The sequence below is a fragment of the Capricornis sumatraensis genome, chromosome 20, assembly GCF_032405125.1.
Source record: "Capricornis sumatraensis isolate serow.1 chromosome 20, serow.2, whole genome shotgun sequence".
NCBI classification, from domain to species: Eukaryota; Metazoa; Chordata; class Mammalia; order Artiodactyla; family Bovidae; genus Capricornis; species Capricornis sumatraensis.
Window position 1 is genome coordinate 45468518 of NC_091088.1, and position 20456 is coordinate 45488973.

Here is a 20456-nt window from a genome sequence, read left to right on the forward strand (position 1 = left end):
CTAAAGTAGAGATAGTTCAATTCAGGGATCAGAAGTTGGCAAATAGGCTCTTTTCCCCAAAGGTGTGATGATGTATTATTAAATATATAAGCAATCATATTAATACCTCACAGAGCAGCTTTATGAACAGTTATATATTTTACTCTAATAAACCATGAAGAAATTATTTTTTTCCTCCTAAAAGCTAATAAATGAGTACCAAATTATGATACAGTAATTGAGTGTGATATGCTATCTTGCAGTTAAAACTGCTAAATAATATACATCTGAATATAACTGTTGCAGGAAGGGGGACCCCTTGCAGGGCCCGAAACTGGACTCTTGTCTAACACTTGGAAATGAATTGTCCGAGGAGACACATGTGCTGACAAAACAAGAGATTTTATTGGGAAAGGGCACCTGGGTGTAGAGCAGTAGGGTAAGGGAACCCAGGAGAAATGCTCTGCCGCGTGGCTTGCAGTCTCGGGTTTTATGGTGATGGGATTAGTTTCCAGGTGGTCTTTGGCCAATCACTCTAATTCAGGGTCTTTCCTGGTGGCTCATGCATCACTCAGCCAAGATGGATGCTAGCCAGAGGGATTCTGGGAAGTGGACGGACACGCGGTGTCTCCTTTCAACCTCTCCCAAACTCTTCTGGTTGGTGGTGGCTTATTAGTTCCGTATTCCTTATCAGGATCTCCTGTCATAAAACAACTCATGCAAATGGTTACTATGGTGCCTGGCCAGGGTGGGCGGTTTCAATCAGTGTGCTTTCCCTAACATAACCATAGAGAATTCACTGGTGGTCCAGTGTTTAGAACACTGAGCTTCCACAGCAAGGGGCCTGGATTTGATCTCTAGTCAGGGAAATAAGATTTCCTGCATGCTGCCAGGTTAGGTCAAAAAGATAAAAAATAAAAAACCCTGCTAACTGACTATACTGATGCAGATTTACCTGTATGAGCTTTGTGTCAATTGTGCAATTATTATAATGAATTATAAACATTCTATAAACATAGAATTACGAAATCTAGCAAAACATCATTACTATTAAAAAAAAAAGGAAATGTTTTAACATGGCTTTAGAATCAGTGCAAATATTCTTTGACCTAGGAATATTTTTTTGTCTATATTTTTGTCACAGTTTTGTTTTCTTTGCCTCTTTCCACAGTTTAGGATAGGGAATGGCAGAGATTAGATGGTTAGAGATTGTTTAGATAAGTAGAATGTTTTTGAAAATTACATAGCAAGTGAAAAATCTCAAATCATTAGATGTTAGTGCTTACAGAGGACATCTCTGTAACTGCCTTCTTTTTAAAGGTGAGTAAACTGAGGCCCAGGCTTCTCTGGTGCCCCAGTAGTAAATAATCTGCTGGCCAATGTAGGAGGCATGGGTTGGTTCCCTGGGTTGGCAAGAGCCCCTGGAGAAGAAAATGGAAACTCACTCCAGTATTCTTGCCTGGGAAATCCCATGGAAAAAGGAGCCTGGCGACCTACAGTCCATGGAGTCACAAAAGAGTCAGACACGACTTAACTAACAAACAACAAACTGAGGCCCAGAGGCATTAAGTGACAGTACATCTAAGTAAAGTTTGAACTTGAACCAGCTCTTTGGTTCCCTCTGAGGCCAGCAAATTTTCTATAATGCTATAATACTTTCTATAATACTATAGTATTAAATTGCAGATCAAATTGCTAATGTCCACTGAATCTTAGAAAAAATAAGAGAATTCTGTAAAAACATCTACTTCTGCTTCATTGACTACATTAAAGCCTTTGACTGTGTAGATCACAACAAACTGGAAAGTTCTTAAAGAGATGGAAATACCAGACTGTCATACCTGCCTCCTGAGAAACCTGTATGCAGGTCAAGAAGCAACAGAACTGGACATGGAACAACGGACTGGTTCCAAATCAGGAAAGCAGTGCATCAAGGCTGTATATTGTCACCCTGCTTGTTTAGGTGCAAAGTCCATCATGCAAAATGCTGGGCTGGATGAAGCACAAGCTGAATCAAGATGGCTGGGAGAAACATCAGTAACCTCAGATAAGCAAACGACACCATGCTTATGGCAGAAAGTAAAGAGAAACTAAAGAGCCTTTTGATGAAGGTGAAAGATGAGAGTGAAAAACATGGCTTAAAACTCAACATTCAAAAAACGAAGACCATGGCATCCGGTCCCATCGCTTCGTGGCAAATAGATGGGGTCTCAATGGAAACAGTGACCGACTTTATTTTCTTGCGTTCCACAGTCATGGCAGATGGTGACTGCAGCCATGAAATTCAAACATGCTTGCTCCTTGGAAGAAAAGCTATGACCAACCTAGACAGCATATTAAAAAGCAGAGATATTACTTTGCCAACAAAGGTCCATGTAGTCAAAGCTATGGATTTTCCAGTACTTGTGTATGGATGTGAAAGTTGGACCATAAAAAAGGCTGAGTGTTGAAGAATTGATGCTTTTGAACTGTGATGTTGAAGACTCTTGAGACTCCCTTGGACTGCAAGGAGATCAAACCAGTCCATCCTAAAGGAAATCAGTCCCAAATATTCATTGGAAGGACTGATGCTGAAGCTGAAGCTCTAATACTTTGGCTACCTGATGTGAAAAGCTGACTCATTTGGAAAGACCCTGATGCTGGGAAAGATTGAAGGTGGGAGGAGAAGGAGATGACAGAAGATGAGATGGTTGGATGGCATCACCAACTTGATGGACATGAGTTTGAGCAAGCTCCAGGAGATGGTTAATGGACAGGGAAGCCTCGTGTGTTGCAGTCCATGGGGTCGCAAAGAGTCGGACACAACTGAGCGACTGAACAGCAAAAACAAGACCGTAATACTGTAGTATTATAGTATACTGTAATACTACTAATAATCTGCACACTGCCTTCTGTGCAGATTAAGAATACTGATTTTGGCATTGCCATTGACACTGGTGTGCTGGGTTAGCCCAGATCAAGTTGCATAATTTGTTTCCTGAACCCTTCAGAGAAGGAGCACTTCTGAAGATGTTTGACTCAGCAGTTCACTTGAGAGGTGAATTTGACCTTGCCGTGACCAGGAGATGAGAAACACTCTTTCCATCAACTTGCTGGTTCCCTAGAGAATCTATGGCTCCACTCATATATTTTATTTACTGTCCTCCATTGTCTGAAAGTAACTGAAACCACAGAATGAAATGTATTGTGGATATAGCTGGCTTCACATTTTGGGGGCAAAATTAGTTTTGCTCATGTTTGATTTTGCTTGATTGATAGTAGCGAAACATGCAAGAAGTAATGAGACCTTCCACAAAATACGTCTTTACTAGGACATAATAAATGAGTGTGGCTAACCTCATCTACAGTGACTGCAGAATTCAACCCCTGAAACTGATAAGAAACTATAGTGGTAACAGGCACTCAAGGGCACAAAAAATACCGATGGTGAGATACAGCAACCTTAACCGTTCTCCCAGGCTTAACACCCTTGCCATCTTTCCTATCAATCGTCTAGCTGGGGAGAAGGACCCTATTTATGGTTGTTTTCATGAAAGTAGATGTGAATAGCAAGTTCTTCAACAGATATGGAAGCAAGACAAGAGTTATTGCTTCCTTCCCTTTGTGATCTGATAACTTCTGGAAGATAGTAGTGAAAAAAAATCAATATTAGATGGCTCTTGAAAAGAATACAGTGGCTTTTGTTATATTTCTGGGAAGGAACGTTTGGCAGTGAGCAACTTAAACTCATGACATTAGTCTGTCTGACCCTTAGATTTGGATGAAATAAGTAAGCCCTGGAATCTTTTTCCTCGGTTAGATTTTTTTTTTTTTTTTACTTAGAAAACAATTTATTGCACAAAATTTACATTTGTTGTAGATGATGGAAAACATGGTAAAAACAACCTTGTGTTAATCCATTTTTCCTGGAGATTTTTCTGTGGAAAGAAAAGATTTCCTAATACATTCTTTTTATACAGTTGTTTACCAGTTGTGTTGGTAGTAAGCATCTTGGGAAGTAAGGCATAAAACTGAAACAGATCAGAAGAGCGCAGGGGGAGGACCACTGCCGAAGAGTAACCTCCAGGAACTCGGCATTTTCCAGGGCAGGGAAGATGCTGTGGGGTCCCCACAATGTGGTTTGATTATCTGAAGCCATTCATTAAGATATTCAACGAGACCCAGAGCATCTGGGATGTTGTCTCCTGAAACGAACTTCAGCAGAATCGCGATTGGGATTTCTTTAGAACAGCCTTCATCATAGAGCAGCTTTGTGATCCCTCCTCCAGGAACACGGACACAAAACTCAGAATCGTCTGTTTCAGGAATGCATGGGGTTTTTTCCATTTCTTCCCAGTTGAGGCTCTGTATTTTATTCTGAACACTTTTTTGCATGGAAGGGGTAAGAATGTACCTGAAGGGGGTACTGCGCAGCTGGAGGTCATTACGGTGATAGGAGTGGCTGCTAGAAAGAACCACCACTTTGGCGCAGCCGCTGCTTTTCACCCAGGAAAGCAGTTTTTCACAGAATGACTTTGATTTATACTTAATAAAAATGGATCTTAACTGAAGAGCCACTAGTTTCTTTGAAGGCAATGCATATACTTCAGCATTTATACTGAGCTCCGCTGAATTCGCTTCTGCAGTTGCATATGGATTGTTTCCAACCATTGGCACAAGATAGTCAGTATAGAAGTAACCTATCTTATGCATATTCAGTGTGGAAATAATCAGATCTATTGCAAGCTGGCCAACATTTCCAACAGATACTGCTGGCATTAGGAGGGTGCACCCCGCGAGGTCGGGGACCGAGTCCCCAGAGGGGACAAACATGGTTTCGCCGGCGGCACAAGGAAGGCTTGGTTAGATTTTTAAACAATGAAATATTTCAAGTAAGTGCAAAAGCACAGAAATAATGTAATCAATGGCCATTATATTTAACATATCTCAACACTTTGTCATATGCTTTTCTTTCAGATGTTTTATGGATAACTAAACTGATTATAGATGTGCAGTTGCTTTGTTACTCTTTTCTGATCTAACTCTCATGTCTTAGTCCTCAGAGGAGCCATACTGGGTGCATATTAATGCCATTCCTGCATATTACTTATTCATAAACCATTGTCTTGAGTAATTTCAAACTTCTTGTAAATGGTATTATATTGTATATACCATTTACCAACTTGACTTTTTCATTCAATATTATGGGTTTTTTTTGTTTGTTGAAATACTTTTTAAATTTATTTGGCTGTGCTGAGTCTTAGCTGCAGCCTGCAGGGATCTTTAGTTCCCTGACCAGGGATTGAATCCTGGCCCCCTACATTGGGAGTGTGGGGTCTCAGCCATTGGACCACCAGGGAAGTCCTTCAACATTATATTTTAAAGATTTAAACACATAGATATATAGCTCTGATTCATTTTAACTAATGCAGCATGCTTCAGCATGTGAAAATACTATAATTTATCTGTACTCCTATTGAATGTTAGAATATTCCTAGTTTTTTTGCTATTATAAACAATGCTGCAACGAGTGTCTTTGTATACGTCTTATGCAGCTGTGTGAGATTATCCTTAGGGATAAATAACTAGAAGTGAGATTGCTGAGTTACAGGGCAAATGTGTCTTGCACTTTCAGTTCAGTTCAGTTCATTTGCTCAGTCATGTCTGACTCTTTGCAACCCCATGGACTGCAGCATGCCAGGCCTCCCTGTCCATCACCAACTCCCAGAGTTTACTCAAACTCATCTTGAGCTTTACTGGATATGAAATTTATTGGTCAAGTGGTTGTACCAATCTGTATTTCTATCAGCAGTATATGAAAATTCTTGTTTTTCTACCTACTTGTTAATATACTGACAAACAGCTTTGTCAAATGGTTTGATTTTTGTTAATCTAATGGTTATGAAATGGTATCTTCTTTTTTTCTTTTATATTTTTCTTATTACTAGTGCTGTCTAGCACATTTAAATGTTTCCTGGATGCCCTGTAGTCCTTTTTTTACATCAGAGTTTTGAACGTGTAATGTATGTAATCAGATAGCCAAAAAATAAAGCAATATTTGAAAAGTATATGTTGAAAAGTACTATTTCCATCCTACCACATTCACTTGACCCTTCTTTCATTTTAATGGTTTCTTGTATATCCTTCCAGTGTTTTTATATAAATAGATGCAAACTTCAATTCATATTCTTATTTTCCCACCTTACACAAAAATAACATACTATTGGGTTGGCCAAAATGTTCATTCGAGTTTTTCTGTGTAATATGTTATGAAAAAAATGAATGAACCTTTTGGCCAAACCAATATGTATATTGTTCTAAACCTTGATTTTTCTACTTAATTGTATATCTTGGAGCTCTTTTCTTTTCACTAGGTACTTTTTAATACCTGCACAATATTCCACTTTTAGATGTAACACAGATTTTTTTTAACTAGCCTTCTCTTGATGAATGCTCTGTTTTTTTTCCACTCTGTTGTTATAAGGAACAATACTGTAAGGAATACTCTTCATCGTGTTCTGAATTATGTGTAGGATAAATTTCTAGAAGTGGGCTATAGGATAGTTTTGTAGTTTGGTTCTTTGATTCTTTGTGAGTCTGCTTCTATTTTTGTTGTGTATGCTGTTTTTAACTTACAAAGTATTGTTTCTTTGCATGTCTGGTTATGTTTGGCTTTTTTAAAAAAATGTTGAACAATTTGAAGCATTAGATCAGGTACTTTAAAGAGAAATGAGTTCTTTTATCCAGGTTTCTGAGGGCAAAACCAGTTCATAACAACCAAAATCAAGGTTTAAAGTCCTCTAAAAGACATAGGCAGTTCCACCATAATACTTTTTGTGTGTGTTAACCTCTCCCTTCAGTAGGCTTAGGACTTGGATTTCTGTCTCTTGCCCCCTTCAGAATGATATCTTCTTTGATGAATGATGAAAGAATGATATAACACACAAGTATATCTGTGTGTATATAAAATCAATACATGAAAAGACGTTCAACATCATCTATAATTAGTTATTGAGTTGCTCAGTCGTGTCTGACTCTTTGTGACCCCGTGAACTGCAGCACACCAGGCCTCCCTGTTCATCACCAACTCCCGGAGTCCACCCAAACCCATGTCCATTGTATTGGTGATGCCATCCAACCATCTCATCCTCTGTCATCCCCTTCTCCTCCTGCCCTCAATCTTTCCCAGCATCAGGGTCTTTTCAAATGAGTCAGTTCTTTGTATCAGGTGGCCAAAGTATTGGAGTTTCAGCTTCAACATCAGTCCTTCCAATGAACACCCAGGACTGATCTCCTTTAGGATGGACTGGTTGGATCTCTTTGCAGTCCAAGGGACTCTCAAGAGTCTTCTCCAACACCACAATTCAAAAGCATCAATTCTTCTGCACTCAGCTTTCTTTATAGTCCAACTCTCACATCCATACATGACCACTGGAAAAACCATAGCCTTGACTAGACAGACCTTTGTTGGCAAAGTAATGTCTCTGCTTTTTAATATGCTATCTAGGTTGGTCATAACTTTCCTTCCAAGGAGTAAGCATCTTTTAATTTCATGGCAGCAATCACCATCTGCAGTGATTTTGGAGCCCCCCAAAATAAAGTCAGCTACTGTTTCCACTGTTTCCCCATCTAATTGCCATGAAGTGATGGGACTAATGCCATGATCTTAATTTTCTGAATGTTGAGCTTTAAGCCAACTTTTTTGCTCTCCTCTTTCACTTTCATCAAAGGCTCTTTAGTTCTTCTTCACTTTCTGCCATAAGAGTGATGTCACCTGCATATCTGAGGTTATTGATATTTCTCCCAGCAATCTTGATTCCAGCTTGTGCTTCTTCCAGCCCAGCATTTCTTTTTTTTTTAATTTATTTATTTTAATTGAAGGCTAATTACTTTACTCAACCCAGCATTTCTCATGATGTACTCTGCATATAAGTTAAATAAGTAGGGTGACAATATATAGCCTTGACGTACTCCTTTTCCTATTTGGAACCAGTCTGTTGTTCCATGTCCAGTTCTAACTGTTGCTTCCTGACCTGCATACAGATTTCTCAAGAGGCAGGTCAGGTGGTCTGGTATTCCCATCTCTTTCAGAATTTTCCACAATTTATTTTGATCCATAATTAAGAGTATGCAAATTAAAGCAACAAATTTCCACTCAGCAGAATGTTAAATTTAACTAATCAAAAAGCTTAAAAGTTGACAAGAATGCATATCTTTATTTGGAAAGGAAGTACATGAAAATATTAGTAGTTCTTTCCTCTAAAAAGCAGGCCTATGGTTGAGTAAAGGAGGGGAAGATGTGTTCTTTTCATGGTATGTGCTGTTTAGTACTTAAATTTTTAACCTCATGTATATATTTCTCATGCAAAGAGTTGACTCATTGGAAAAGACTATGATGCTGGGAGGAATTGGGGGCAGGAGGAGAAGGGGATCACAGAGGATGAGATCGCTGGATGGCATCACTGATGGACGTGAGTCTGAGTGAACTCCAGGAGTTGGTGATGGACAGGGAGGCCTGGCATGCTGCGATTCATGGGGTCACAAAGAGTTGGACACGACTGAGAGACTGAAATGAACTGAACTGAACTGATATATTTTTTAAATAAAAATGTAACATTTTAGAGGCAAATGCCTAGATACTTAACTTTTTCTTTAAACTTTGGGAAACATTTTGATGTGGTCAAAGTAATAGGGCCTAAAAAATGTTTGCACTATATAAAGGGCTATCAGTTTACTAAGTACCCGTTCAGTTCATATAGTTGTGAATGTAGCAGAAATATTTGCTGAAAAAAAGTCCAAGTGATTAGACCTTCTGAGTTCTAATTAAAATGGTAGCAGCACATATCAACAGACATTCATGATATTTAAGGATTTCCTTTTTCTACCTTGATGTCAGAGTAAGGTACTTGCTGTGACATTGCAGAGATCAGATAAAAGTTTGTAACTTGTATCTTCTTGGAAGCCTAAGGACATTCATATGCAGTGGATGCATCCTGAATGAAATCAAAACTTAAATTACCATGCTGAATAAAGGTGTTCTTAGCATTAAAACATTTTAAGTTTTAACCAGTACTTTTGTCTTTCTATTTTTTCCTTTTCATGTAATCAGTATCCAGCCATAGTATGTATGTATGTGCATCTGTGTTTCATTCCATTTTTGTTTTGTTATAATGACTGTTGTTAGGAATGTGGTTCCTTTTAAATAGTCAGTTTTCTGTTAATGAAGTCATTAATGCTGCCTTTCTGATCCCCTTTGTTTGGACTTAGATCCTCTCAAGCTGAGCAGCTCTTCCCAGATGTACTTGGTGCAGTTAATTTAAGAAATCCACTTTATGCTTGGAATAAAGACGAGGATAATAGTTATAATTCTAGAACTCAGGTGCCCTCATGGTCAGGTTGTTGGATTTTAAACTATTACAAAGAAGTAAAAAATTGGTAGCACTTACCACAATTCATATTTTATGTATTCTTTTTACAGTAATCAAGAAAGATAGTTTATTTCTCTATAATTGTACCAAACATAACATTTCAGATTTCTGATCATATCTTGTCTCTGACTGACGGGGAAGAGGGGAGAATGAAGTGTCTAATGCTTGTGCAGTATCCCCTGACTTCACCAGGGGGGGAAAATAGCTTAGTAGCATAGTTCTAGAGTAAATCTAAAAGTGCATTTATACTTTCTTAATATTCTAGGTGAAAAGGTGTTTATATCTCTGTATGGAGCTGCCGTAGACATGAACATAAGGTTGGACAAGAATTCCTTGATCCTTGAGAAAACTTACATATCTCTGGCCAATCAGCGAACTGTAACTATTCACAACCACAGTAGCATCATTGCCCATTTCCAGTGGAAGATATTTGCTACCCAGGTAGAGGAAGACCAAGAAAAGTACAGGTTTGTAAGAAAAATCACTATCCATATAATTTGAAGGAACATGAAACTTAGTTATGAAAATTCTGTGGCTTTTGTGGTAAGTTTCTAACCAACTCAAACAATGTCAGACATATTATCATTTGGGTCCAGTATACAATGCCCCTTGTTTCATTTAAAGAACCTAGACTGAACTATGTGGAACACAACATTGTCTGTCCTCAGTTAATCTTATCCTGCTTATGTTAATAATTTATAAGTAGCTGGTTTCCTGAATTTTAACGACCAAATACATCATTCTTCACTATTCTCTCAAAACAAATCTACATGTCTTTATTTCTTTTCATAACCCTAACCAGATCAATCAGTTTTTATAGGGTTTCTAAAAGTCATCTCTTTTGGATTGGGATCGTCGTGGACTACTTTTTTCCCAGTGAAAAGAAACTTTCAGAAAAGACAAAGAATGGGGGAAATGAAGGCTTAGATATAATGGCTTTAATAACTTCAGTTTTAGTAGCATTGTTCAATCCTCACTAGCCGTATAATTTAATAGAGGTTTCTTGTTGGTATTTTAATCTGCTGCTTTTCAAAATGATACTTCAGGCAGTGGAGAAAATTAATAAAATGGAAAGCCAAACTTTTAATTAATCTCATCACTGTTAAATTTTTAATATTTCTCTTTTTTACTGAATCTATCATTGACTCTTTTAAACTCCCTTTGCAATTTTAGCTTCCTCCATCCTCCCTGAATTAGCACTTTTGCCGCTTTCATTGGAATTTATTTCAATCTTTTTTGTTTGCCTCTCCATTTTCATTAAAGATTAGCCCCACGAAGCTTCAAAGCTCTGTTTAACACCAAGTTAGTATGTGATAAAAATAAAAGGTCTTAGGTCTGTGGAGACCAGGCAGAAATCCCCCAGCGAGCTGTCCCTAATTGAATCAGAAGGAGCAGTGACAGTGATAGGACACCGCGGACCAGAGGCTTTGTCATCCAGACAATGAGCTTTAATCACCGCATTGCCACTGCGCCACCTTTAAAAAGTGGGAAAAGAAAAGCCTTTCCTGCCTAAAAACTTCATGTTGCCTCACAGCATAGAAACACCAGTAGTTTAAAAAGGCAAGAGGAGACCTCTCGTCCATTGCTTCATCGGTCCTGATTCTTCAGCTGACATGTATGTACCAACAATCAGAATGGTCTAGGTATGTTCAAAGATAAAAAGAGAGCAGGTACAAATGCAGAAACAGCAGTAACGTAGTGGTTCAGTACCCTCCTTGTGTTGTGGGCATAATCTTTGGGGGAGAAAAGAGTATGCACTATCAGAGAGAAAGTGTCAGTCGGTGGCTCAGTCATGTCCGACTCTTTGCGACCCCATGGACTGTAGCCCACCAGGTTTCTATGTCCATGGGATTCTCTAGGCAAGAATACTGGAGTGGGTTGCCATTCCCTTCCCCAGGGGATCTTCCCAACTCAGGGATCAAACCTGGGTCTCCTGCATTGCAGGCAGATTCTTTACTCTCTGGGCCAGCAGGGAAAATCATCAGAGGGAAAGCCAGCTTTAATTTCAACTATGTCTTTGTGTTTGACCAAATGTATAGGACATGACTGATGCCATGCCTATGTCCAAAAGATGTGTAAGGAAGTTATTCAACAGTGAAACTCAGGAAAAATTCAAACCAATTGCTGTCAGAAATTCTAAGAGATTATAATTTTAACCACATGTGAATGGACATTTCTCCCCTCCCCCACACTTCTTGTCCCCCCAGACACTCATGGCCCTATCTGTAATATTATCTTTGAGTCTCATTATTCCTTTTCTTTTGCATTGTCTCTCTTGCTCTTTCTGTTAGATCCTCCTGGCTGTTTTTGTTTTGTTTTGTTTTGTTTTTGTAGCAAGGAAACAATATAATAGAGCATTTTAACCATCACAATTGGAAGCCCAAATTTATCATCTTGGATCATGCTATGCTAAATCACTTCAGTCGTGTCCGACTCTGCGTGACCCCATAGACACACCCCTCCCTTAAACAATGAACTTGAAAAGTGGCTTCAGATGGCTAAATAAGAATGCTTTGCTGTGTGTGGGTGACACAGAGAAACATAACTTATTGCTACAAACTGGATTGGTTGATCTAAGTGAAGAATGTATTGAATTTTCTGCCCCATCCCTTCTTCCTACCTTTCAATTAGGGTAAAATGCCTTATCTCTTATTTGACCAGGTATCTCTTCTCTCCCATGCCTCTCTTGTTCCTTGATACATTCCCAAGCATGCCACCAAGTTTCATATTATTAGCCATGGATTCTTGTCCTAGACTAACGAGCAACAAAGTGCCCATCATCTCAAAAAGCAAAGAAAGAGGCTATTCTTTACTGAACATCCGGTTCATATCTTTGGATAGGTGCCCCTCTCATGGGTGGCTGTGCTCTTGCTGTGAGTGTAGAGCCTCTCCTCCTCCGTGTAACAACCCCTCAGCTTGTCTTTTAGGCTCACATCAGCAGCAGATCAAGCAGAATGTTCTTGGATAGCTTGCTTATGGGCCAAGGTTTGCTTGTCCCTAAGAAACAGGAGTGAGATCTTTAGCTTCTGGCATAAATTCTCTCTTGAGCTCCCCAGGAAGAACAGTGCAAGAATCCCTGGAATAATCTTTTTATGTTTGACTCTGCTACTCCTAGTGGTGAGCGAGCTTTTTTTCCTCCTCTTCCTTCAGTAACTTCTGTAGTTAAGGCGTAGAGAGAAAGCTTGACTTCTGTCCTGAACTTGCAACACAGGTGGTCTAAACGGGCCTTAGGCATACTTTAGGAGATTCGTGTTTCCCTTTGCAGCATCCCAGTAACTTAAGATTTTAAAACTTCAGTGTAGATTTTAGGTGAATTCAAGAGTCTTCTCACTGCTTTCCAGTTATAACATGGCTTAAAACTCATCCCAAGGCATTCTTCTAAGGGGCTGAAACTTGCTGCATGATCACTTTGAGAATTCTAACCCCTTTAGTATTATGGACATCCTCAAGGCCCTAGTCCAGCCGTCATAGTTTCTTGTTCTCCACATCTTGATGCTGTGCCTGAGCAAAGGCACACCTGAGCCCTCTGCCTTTCTGGCAGTTCATCACTTCCATTCTACAAAGGAAGTCTTCCTCCCTGCCTTCCAAAGCATGTTGGTGTCAATCTTAGGACACACATTCAGATGTGGGGACCTCAGGCTAATCTCAGGCTCCAGACTCTGACAATGGTGATATCATTTCCCTTAGGAAGAAGTTCTGAACTTATTTTTTTTTCCATTTTTTTGAACCTTAGGAATCAGATATAGAACCTTTGAAAATGATCTTTTGGTTCTCTCTCTTTTCTGACATTTTTCTAGGAGTTACAGAAAATTAATCCCTTCAAAAATTGAGACTGAATTCATTCCTCCTTACTTCCTCTATCTTGGCCTGAGGGATTATAAAATATCCTACAAGATACTTCTATTCTCATTCTTATCACAGTTTATTATTTCCAGAGACACAGCATGGGCTTTTGAGGATGTCTGCTCCCCATTTCTCCATCAAGGTCATGGCCATTCTCTCAATAACAGCTGCTCTCGTTCTGGATTCACTGTGTACAAGAACACAGAATCCTCAGTGGAGCCCCCCGCCCCAAAAGTGATTAGCATGGATATGTTCCAAAGCATTACAGTGTTGGAGATGACACATTTCTGTAAATAAATCAGTTGTATTTTGGCTTTCAGCCTACCACCGGGGTAGTAATAAATTTAATCTCAGTTGTGTTTGGGGAGCTCTTCCAGGTGGCGCTAGTGGTAAAGAACCCGCCTGCCAATACAGATTAGACATAAGAGACTCCAGTTCGATCCTGGGTCGGGAAGATCCCCGGGAGAAGGAAATGACAACCCACTCCAGTATTCTTGCCTGGAGAATCCCATGGACAGAGGAGCCTGGAGGGCTACAGTCCATGGGGTCACACAGTCAGACACAACTGAAACGACCTAGCACAACACTCCCTTTCCTAGTCATATAAGAACCTAAAGACTTGAGTGGTACTTGGTAAACAGGAAGAGGACCTCTAGTACTTCATTTATGACAGGTATCACAGAGTTATTAATACTCTCTGTCCAGTATCACCCAGTTCATTTGAAGTTGGATGGCTCCATCCTTTCCATACCGGGTGTGGAGGGGAATATTTCTGCCAGCCATGATGGCTGAGGTTCTTAGTTTTTAATCTCGGCATTCAATTACCACCTCTTGGGATGCTGCAAAGGATCAGAGTGCAGGTCTCGAGGAACCCAAGATGAGAGGGCAGTACTGGTTCAACACTACTGTACTTGAGACACACTGTACTCCCCACTGAGAATAGGCCACTGACTGAACCGTAGTTGATGCCTGAAGGTGTTGGATGTTTGGGCTACCAGACCATTTGCAAAATGAGTAAATCCATGATTTTACTGGAAGAGAAGGCTAGTGTATTGTTACGTTCTGTGATGAGAGGCATCTTCATCTGAAAACTGAACTCCTCTGAGTGCAGGAGCCAATGAGTATCCGCCAGACAAGATGGCATAACAATAGACCGAGGGATACAGAAGTCCTTGTTGGAGTCAAGCCAGCTCTCAGTGGTATGCCACACTCCCTTCTTACATCCAGTCACGGCTGTAATTCTGCATAGATGGCAGAGAGGATGACATCTGGTGTCCTCACCCCACACCCCCACTTCTCATTATACAGCTCTCACTGACTCAAGAGTCCCAGCAGCGTGGGAGGAAAGCATCCTCCTTTGTTTCCTGGTGTAAGGGTTGAGTCCATCCTCCTCCTCAATTCATAAAGCATTATCGTCTTTGGTCCACACCCCACTCCCATTAACCCTCATATATAAATGTAATGTCTGAGTCCCATTATTTGTTTAACCAATACTTCAATCTGGTACATCAAATTTACTCACATTTTTTGTTATTACAAGCACTTTGGTGAACCTCTTTGTTGCTCTTTATTTACGTTCATGATTGTTTCTTTAAGATTTGTTCCTAAGGAATCAGCTCAGTTCAGTCGCTCAGTCGTGTCCGACTGTTTGCAACCCTGTGAATCGCAGCACACCAGGCCTCCCTGTCCATCACCAACTCCCGGAGTTCACTCAGACTCACGTCCATCGAGTCAGTGATGCCATCCAGCCATCTCATCCTCTGTCGTCCTCTTCTCCACCTGCCCCCAATCCCTCCCAGCATCAGAGTCTTGTCCAATGAGTCAACTCTTCGCATGAGGTGGTCAAAGTACTGGAGTTTCAGCTTTAGCATCATTCCTTCCAAAGAAATCCCAGGGCTGATCTCCTTCAGAATGGACTGGTTGGATCTCCTTGCAGTCCAAGGGACTCTCAAGAGTCTTCTCCAACACCACAGTTCAAAAGCATCAATTCTTCAGCACTCAGCCTTCTTCACAGTCCAACTCTCACATCCATACATGACCACAGGAAAAACCATAGCCTTGACTAGATGGACCTTAGTTGGCAAATTAATGTCTCTGCTTTTGAATATGCTGTCTAGGTTGGTCATAACTTTTTTTCCAAGGAGTAAGCATCTTTTAATTTCATGGCTGCAATCACCATCTGCAGTGACTTGGAGCCCCCCAAAATAAAGTCTGACACTGTTTCCACTGTTTCTCCATCTATTTGCCATGAAGTGATGGGACCAGATGCCATGATCTTCATTTTCTGAATGTTGAGCTTTAAGCCAACTTTTTCACTCTCCACTTTCACTTTCATCAAGAGGGTTTTTAGTTCCTCTTCACTTTCTGCCATAAGGGTGGTGTCATCTGCATATCTGAGGTTATTGATTGATTCCAGGTTGTGTTTCTTCCAGTCCAGTGTTTCTCATGATGTACTCTGCATATAAGTTAAATAAGCAGGGTGACAATATACAGCCTTGACGTACTCCTTTTCCTATTTGGAACCAGTCTGTTGTTCCATGTCCAGTTCTAACTGTTGTTTCCAGACTTGCATACAGATTTCTCAAGAGGCAGGTCAGGTGGTCTGGTGTTCCCATCTCTCTCAGAATTTTCCATAGATATGTATTAATAAATTACACCTGGAGGAATACATGATTTCCTTTCTTCCTTCCTTCCTTTCTTGCCTTTAATTTGCCTTGACCTGCCCAGCAGTATAGAATGATGGCTGCTTTGGTTACCTTGTGTCCCATCAAGCAAGAAAAAGGAAGCACACAATGCTTTCTTCATTGGGGCCAGAACACACTGAACCCACTTCTTCGACTTCTTTATGCTGTGTGACTGAAGGACCCTGGACACTGAATTTATTTTTAAAAGAGTTATTTGACATTGCTGAGCATATGGTTTGCATGAGGTCAGTTACAAAATAATTGGGGCTGGGACTGGATTTAAGTGACCCTATCTTCTCACTCAGTATTCACATTACTAAATAATGTCTCTCACCACTGGTAATACCAGAAAAATGCTGGGAAAATGGTCATGTATCCTGGCAGGACTTGAAATTCAGTCTTCAGATGAAGTCACAGACGCAAGTAGTTATGTGAGCATACCTTCAGTAATGAGTAGACGGTTGTGAAGGCTGCTTTTTCACAAGGGATGTGAAGATCTATAGAGAGAGAGAGAGAGAAAGGACGTGTCTCCACTTGTAGTCTGAGTGTTTTATAACTTGACAGCTTGGCAACTGCCTGCCATTCATATACGGAGAAAACTGGCATTTCTTGAGCAACTGCTTTGTTCCAAGAATTACCCCATGTCCTTGATCATATTTAATTCTCAACACATCTTTATGATGGAGGATCTCCTATTCTTTCCATTTTGTTGATGAAGGCACTGAGGCTTAGAGGGTTTAAGTAACTCCTGAAGTCATACAGTGAGTAAATAGAGAGTGGAATTAGTATCAAAACCTAGTCTGCTGGCTCCAGATTCTGTTCTGTAGGTAATAACGACTAGGAAAAATTTCAAGCTAAGCAAGTTTAGAAGAAACAAAAAATTGCCCTTGAAGTATCAGAGGCAGGGTAGATGTTAAATATTGATAAAGCATCCTGGAAAACACAATTACCTAAAGGAAAATATTTGTGCAAATATCTGTAAGGGATCAGGAGTAAGCAAATGAGCATTGAGTAGGATAGGAAGCCTGGGGGACTTCTCGAAGGAAACAAACTGAAGTTCTCGAGAGGATAAGGTATAAGGTCTCTCAACTGATAGATTAGAGTCTCAGGCAAGGAAGGACCACCCCAAGATCATGGGTGAGACTTCACAAGAGGATGGGCTGGAGGGGAGCCCTTTACTTCATGGAAGTACCAGAATAAATCTCATGTTTATTCTTTTTTTTTTTTTTTTTTTTTTTTAGGGTCTGTGATGATCTTAGCAAAAAGGAAAAGAGTGAGACTGATGAGTTTCTTGAGGAGTGCATTATTGATCTTTCTCTCCGACAACATCTTTCCATTCTCTCCCGAACTTTTGAGAATCAGAGAAAGCTGGTTCAGGCAGACAGCATGCTCTTCTTGAATACCATTTTCACTATTGAGCCTCTGGTAAGCACATAAATACAGTAAACCTTGCAATAAACGTAGTGGGGAAGAGGGCTTAATGTGATGTGAGTACTCACTCTGAGACTGATAACGGTGTGATTCAAGAGCATAAAGATTCCATCTGAGGGACCTCATTGTCATTATGTGCCAGTGAATGAAGGTTAATGGTTAGAACACTCAGAGGTGACATTTATAGAGGTCACACTCTATGCACCAGTTGCTGATAAGCACTTCATACATGATACCTACTTTATCTCATTTATATATATATTATTATCAGTTATAATTTGTCTCCCATTCTATAGATGAGGAAATTAAGAGTTAGAGAAATCTGATAACTTACTCAAGGTCAAGCAATTAGTGTTAGTAGTTAGAAATTTATCCCTGATTGGCCTCACTCTAGAGCAGGGTTTCTCAACGTCTTCACTATTGACATTTGGGGCTGGATAATTCTTTGTCCTGTATACTGTAGGATATTTTAATAGCAGCTCTGACTTTTACCCATTGGATGCTAGTTGCAAGAATCAAAGCTCCATCCAGATGTCAGATGTCCTCTGGTGGGCACAATCATTTGAGTGGAAAACTGTTTTGTCCTTAATTCATTCAATAAATACTTATTGACTGCATGTTCTGTACCAGGCACTGTGTACTGGGCATTGATGAACAAAACAGACATAGTCCTTGACCTCACTGTCTAACTACTGAGACCTGAGCTAGAGTTAGAACAGAATCTGTCTGATTCCACAGACTAAATTCTCTTTTTTTTTTAAGGTATGCAATGTAGTGAATTGATATTTTTATAGATGGTGCTCCATTTAAAGTTATTACAAAATAACGACTATAATTCCCTGTGCTGTGCAATATATCCTTGTTCCTTATCTTTTTTATACACAGTAGTTTGTATCTCTTAATTCCATACCGCTATCTTGCCCCTCCCCACTCCCTCTTCCTACTGGTATCCACTAACTTGTTTTCTATACCTGTGAGTCTGTTTCTATGTTGCTGTATATATTTGTTTTATTTTTCAGGTTCCACATGTAAATGATAACATAGTATTTGTCATCCCCATCTGACTTATTTCACTAATCATAATACTTTCTTGGTCTACCCACTTGTTGCAAATGGCAGAATTTCATTCTTTTTTTTTTTATGGCTGAGGAAAACAGTAGAATGGGAAACACTAGAGATCTCTTCAAGAAAATTACAGGTACCAAGGGAGAACTTCATGCAAAGATGGGTACAGTAGAGGACAGAAATGTTCTGGACCTAACAGAAGCAGAAGATATTAAGAAGAGGTGGCAAGAATACAGAAGAACTATATGAAAAAGATCTCCATGACCCAGATAACCATGACGGTGTGATCACTCACCTAGAGCCAGACATCCTGGAGCCTGAAGTCACATGGGCCTTAGGAAGCATCACTACGGGCAAAGCTAGTGGAGGTGATGGAATTCCAGTGGAGCTATTTCAAATCCTAAAAGATGATTCTGTGAAAGTGCTGTACTCAATATGCCAGCAAATTTGGAAAACTCAGGAGTGGCCACAGGACTGGAAAAGGTCACTTTTCATTCCAATTCCAAAGAAAGGCAATGCCAAAGAATGTTCAAACTACTGCACAATTGCACTCATCTACATGCTAGCATCTGGTCCCATCACTTCATGGGAAATAGATGGGGAAACAGTAGAAACAGTGTCAGACTTTATTATTTGGGGCTCCAAAATCACTGCAGATGGTGACTGCAGCCATGAAATTAAAAGACACTTACTCCTTGGAAGAAAAGTTATGACCAACCTAGATAGCATATTCAAAAGCAGAGACATTACTTTGCCGACTAAGGTCCATCTGATCAAGGCTATGGTTTTTCCAATAGTCATGTATGGATGTGAGAGTTGGACTGTGAAGAAGGCTGAGCGCTGAAGAATTGATGCTTTTGAACTGTGGTGTTGGAGAAGACTCTTGAGAGTCCCTTGGACTGCAAGGAGATCCAACCAGTCCGTTCTGATGGAGATCAGCCCTGGGATTTCTTTGGAAGGAATGATGCTAAAGCTGACACTCCAGTACTTTGGCCACCTCATGCAAAGAGTTGACTCATTGGAAAAGACTCTGATGCTGGGAGGGATTGGGGCAGGAGGAGAAGGTCAGGAGGAGGAGATGGCTGGATGGCATCACTGACTCGATGGACATGAGTCTGAGTGAACTCCGGGAGTTGGTGATGGACAGGGAGGCCTGGTGTGCTGCGATTCATGGGGTTGCAAAGAGTCAGACATGACTGAGCGACTGAACTGAACTGAACTGAACACGCTAGCAAAATAATGCTGAAAATTATCCAAGCTAGGCTTCAACAGTATGTGAACCATGAACTTCCAGATGTTCAAGCTGGATTTAGAAAAGGCAGAGGAACCAGAGATCAAATTGCCAACAACTGTTGGATCACAGAAAAAGCAAGAGAGTTCCAGAAAAACATCTAATTCTGCTTCATTGACTATGCCAAAGTCTTTGACTGTGTGGATCACAATAAACTGTGGAAAATTCTTAAAGAGATGGGAATACCAGACCACCTTACCTGTCACCTGAGAAATCTGTATGTAGGTCAAGAAGCAACAGTTAGAACTGGGTGTGTAGCAACAGTCTGGTTCCAAATTGGGAAAGAAATACGTCAAGGCTGTATATTGTCACCCTACTTATTTAACTTATATGCAGAGTACATCATGCGAAATGCCAGACTGGATGAAACACAAGCTGGAATTAATATTACCACAAGAAATATCAATAACCTCAGATACACAGATGACACCACCCTTAAGGCAGAAAACAAAGAGGAGCTAAAGAGCCTCTTGTTGAAAGTGAAAGAGGAGAGTGAAAAAGTTGGCTTAAAACTCAACATTCAGAAAACTAAGATCATAGCATCCGGTCCCATCACTTCATGGCAAATATATGGGGAAACAATGAAAACCGTGACAGACTTTATTTTCTTGGGCTCCAAAAGCACTGCAGATGGTGACTGCAGCCATGAAATTAAAAGACACTTGCTCCTTGGAAGAAAAGCTGTGACCAACCTGGACATCATATTAAAAAGCAGAGACATTACTTGGCTGACAAAAATCTGTCTAGTCAAAGCTA

At 40.1% G+C, this 20456-nt stretch overlaps 1 protein-coding gene and 1 pseudogene across 1 annotated transcript in view; one reads left to right on the forward strand and one right to left on the reverse strand.

The window, feature by feature from the left end:
- The window catches only part of LOC138095922 (hydrocephalus-inducing protein homolog), a 152891-nt gene that overhangs the window by 41701 nt on the left and 90734 nt on the right, over positions 1-20456 (forward strand). Inside the window, exons 7-8 of the mRNA XM_068991891.1 lie at positions 9652-9853; positions 17155-17338. Coding sequence (XP_068847992.1) covers positions 9652-9853; positions 17155-17338 — 386 coding nt within the window. The remainder of the gene's footprint in view (positions 1-9651; positions 9854-17154; positions 17339-20456) is intronic.
- On the reverse strand, positions 4000-4791 carry LOC138097044 (proteasome assembly chaperone 2 pseudogene; annotated as a pseudogene).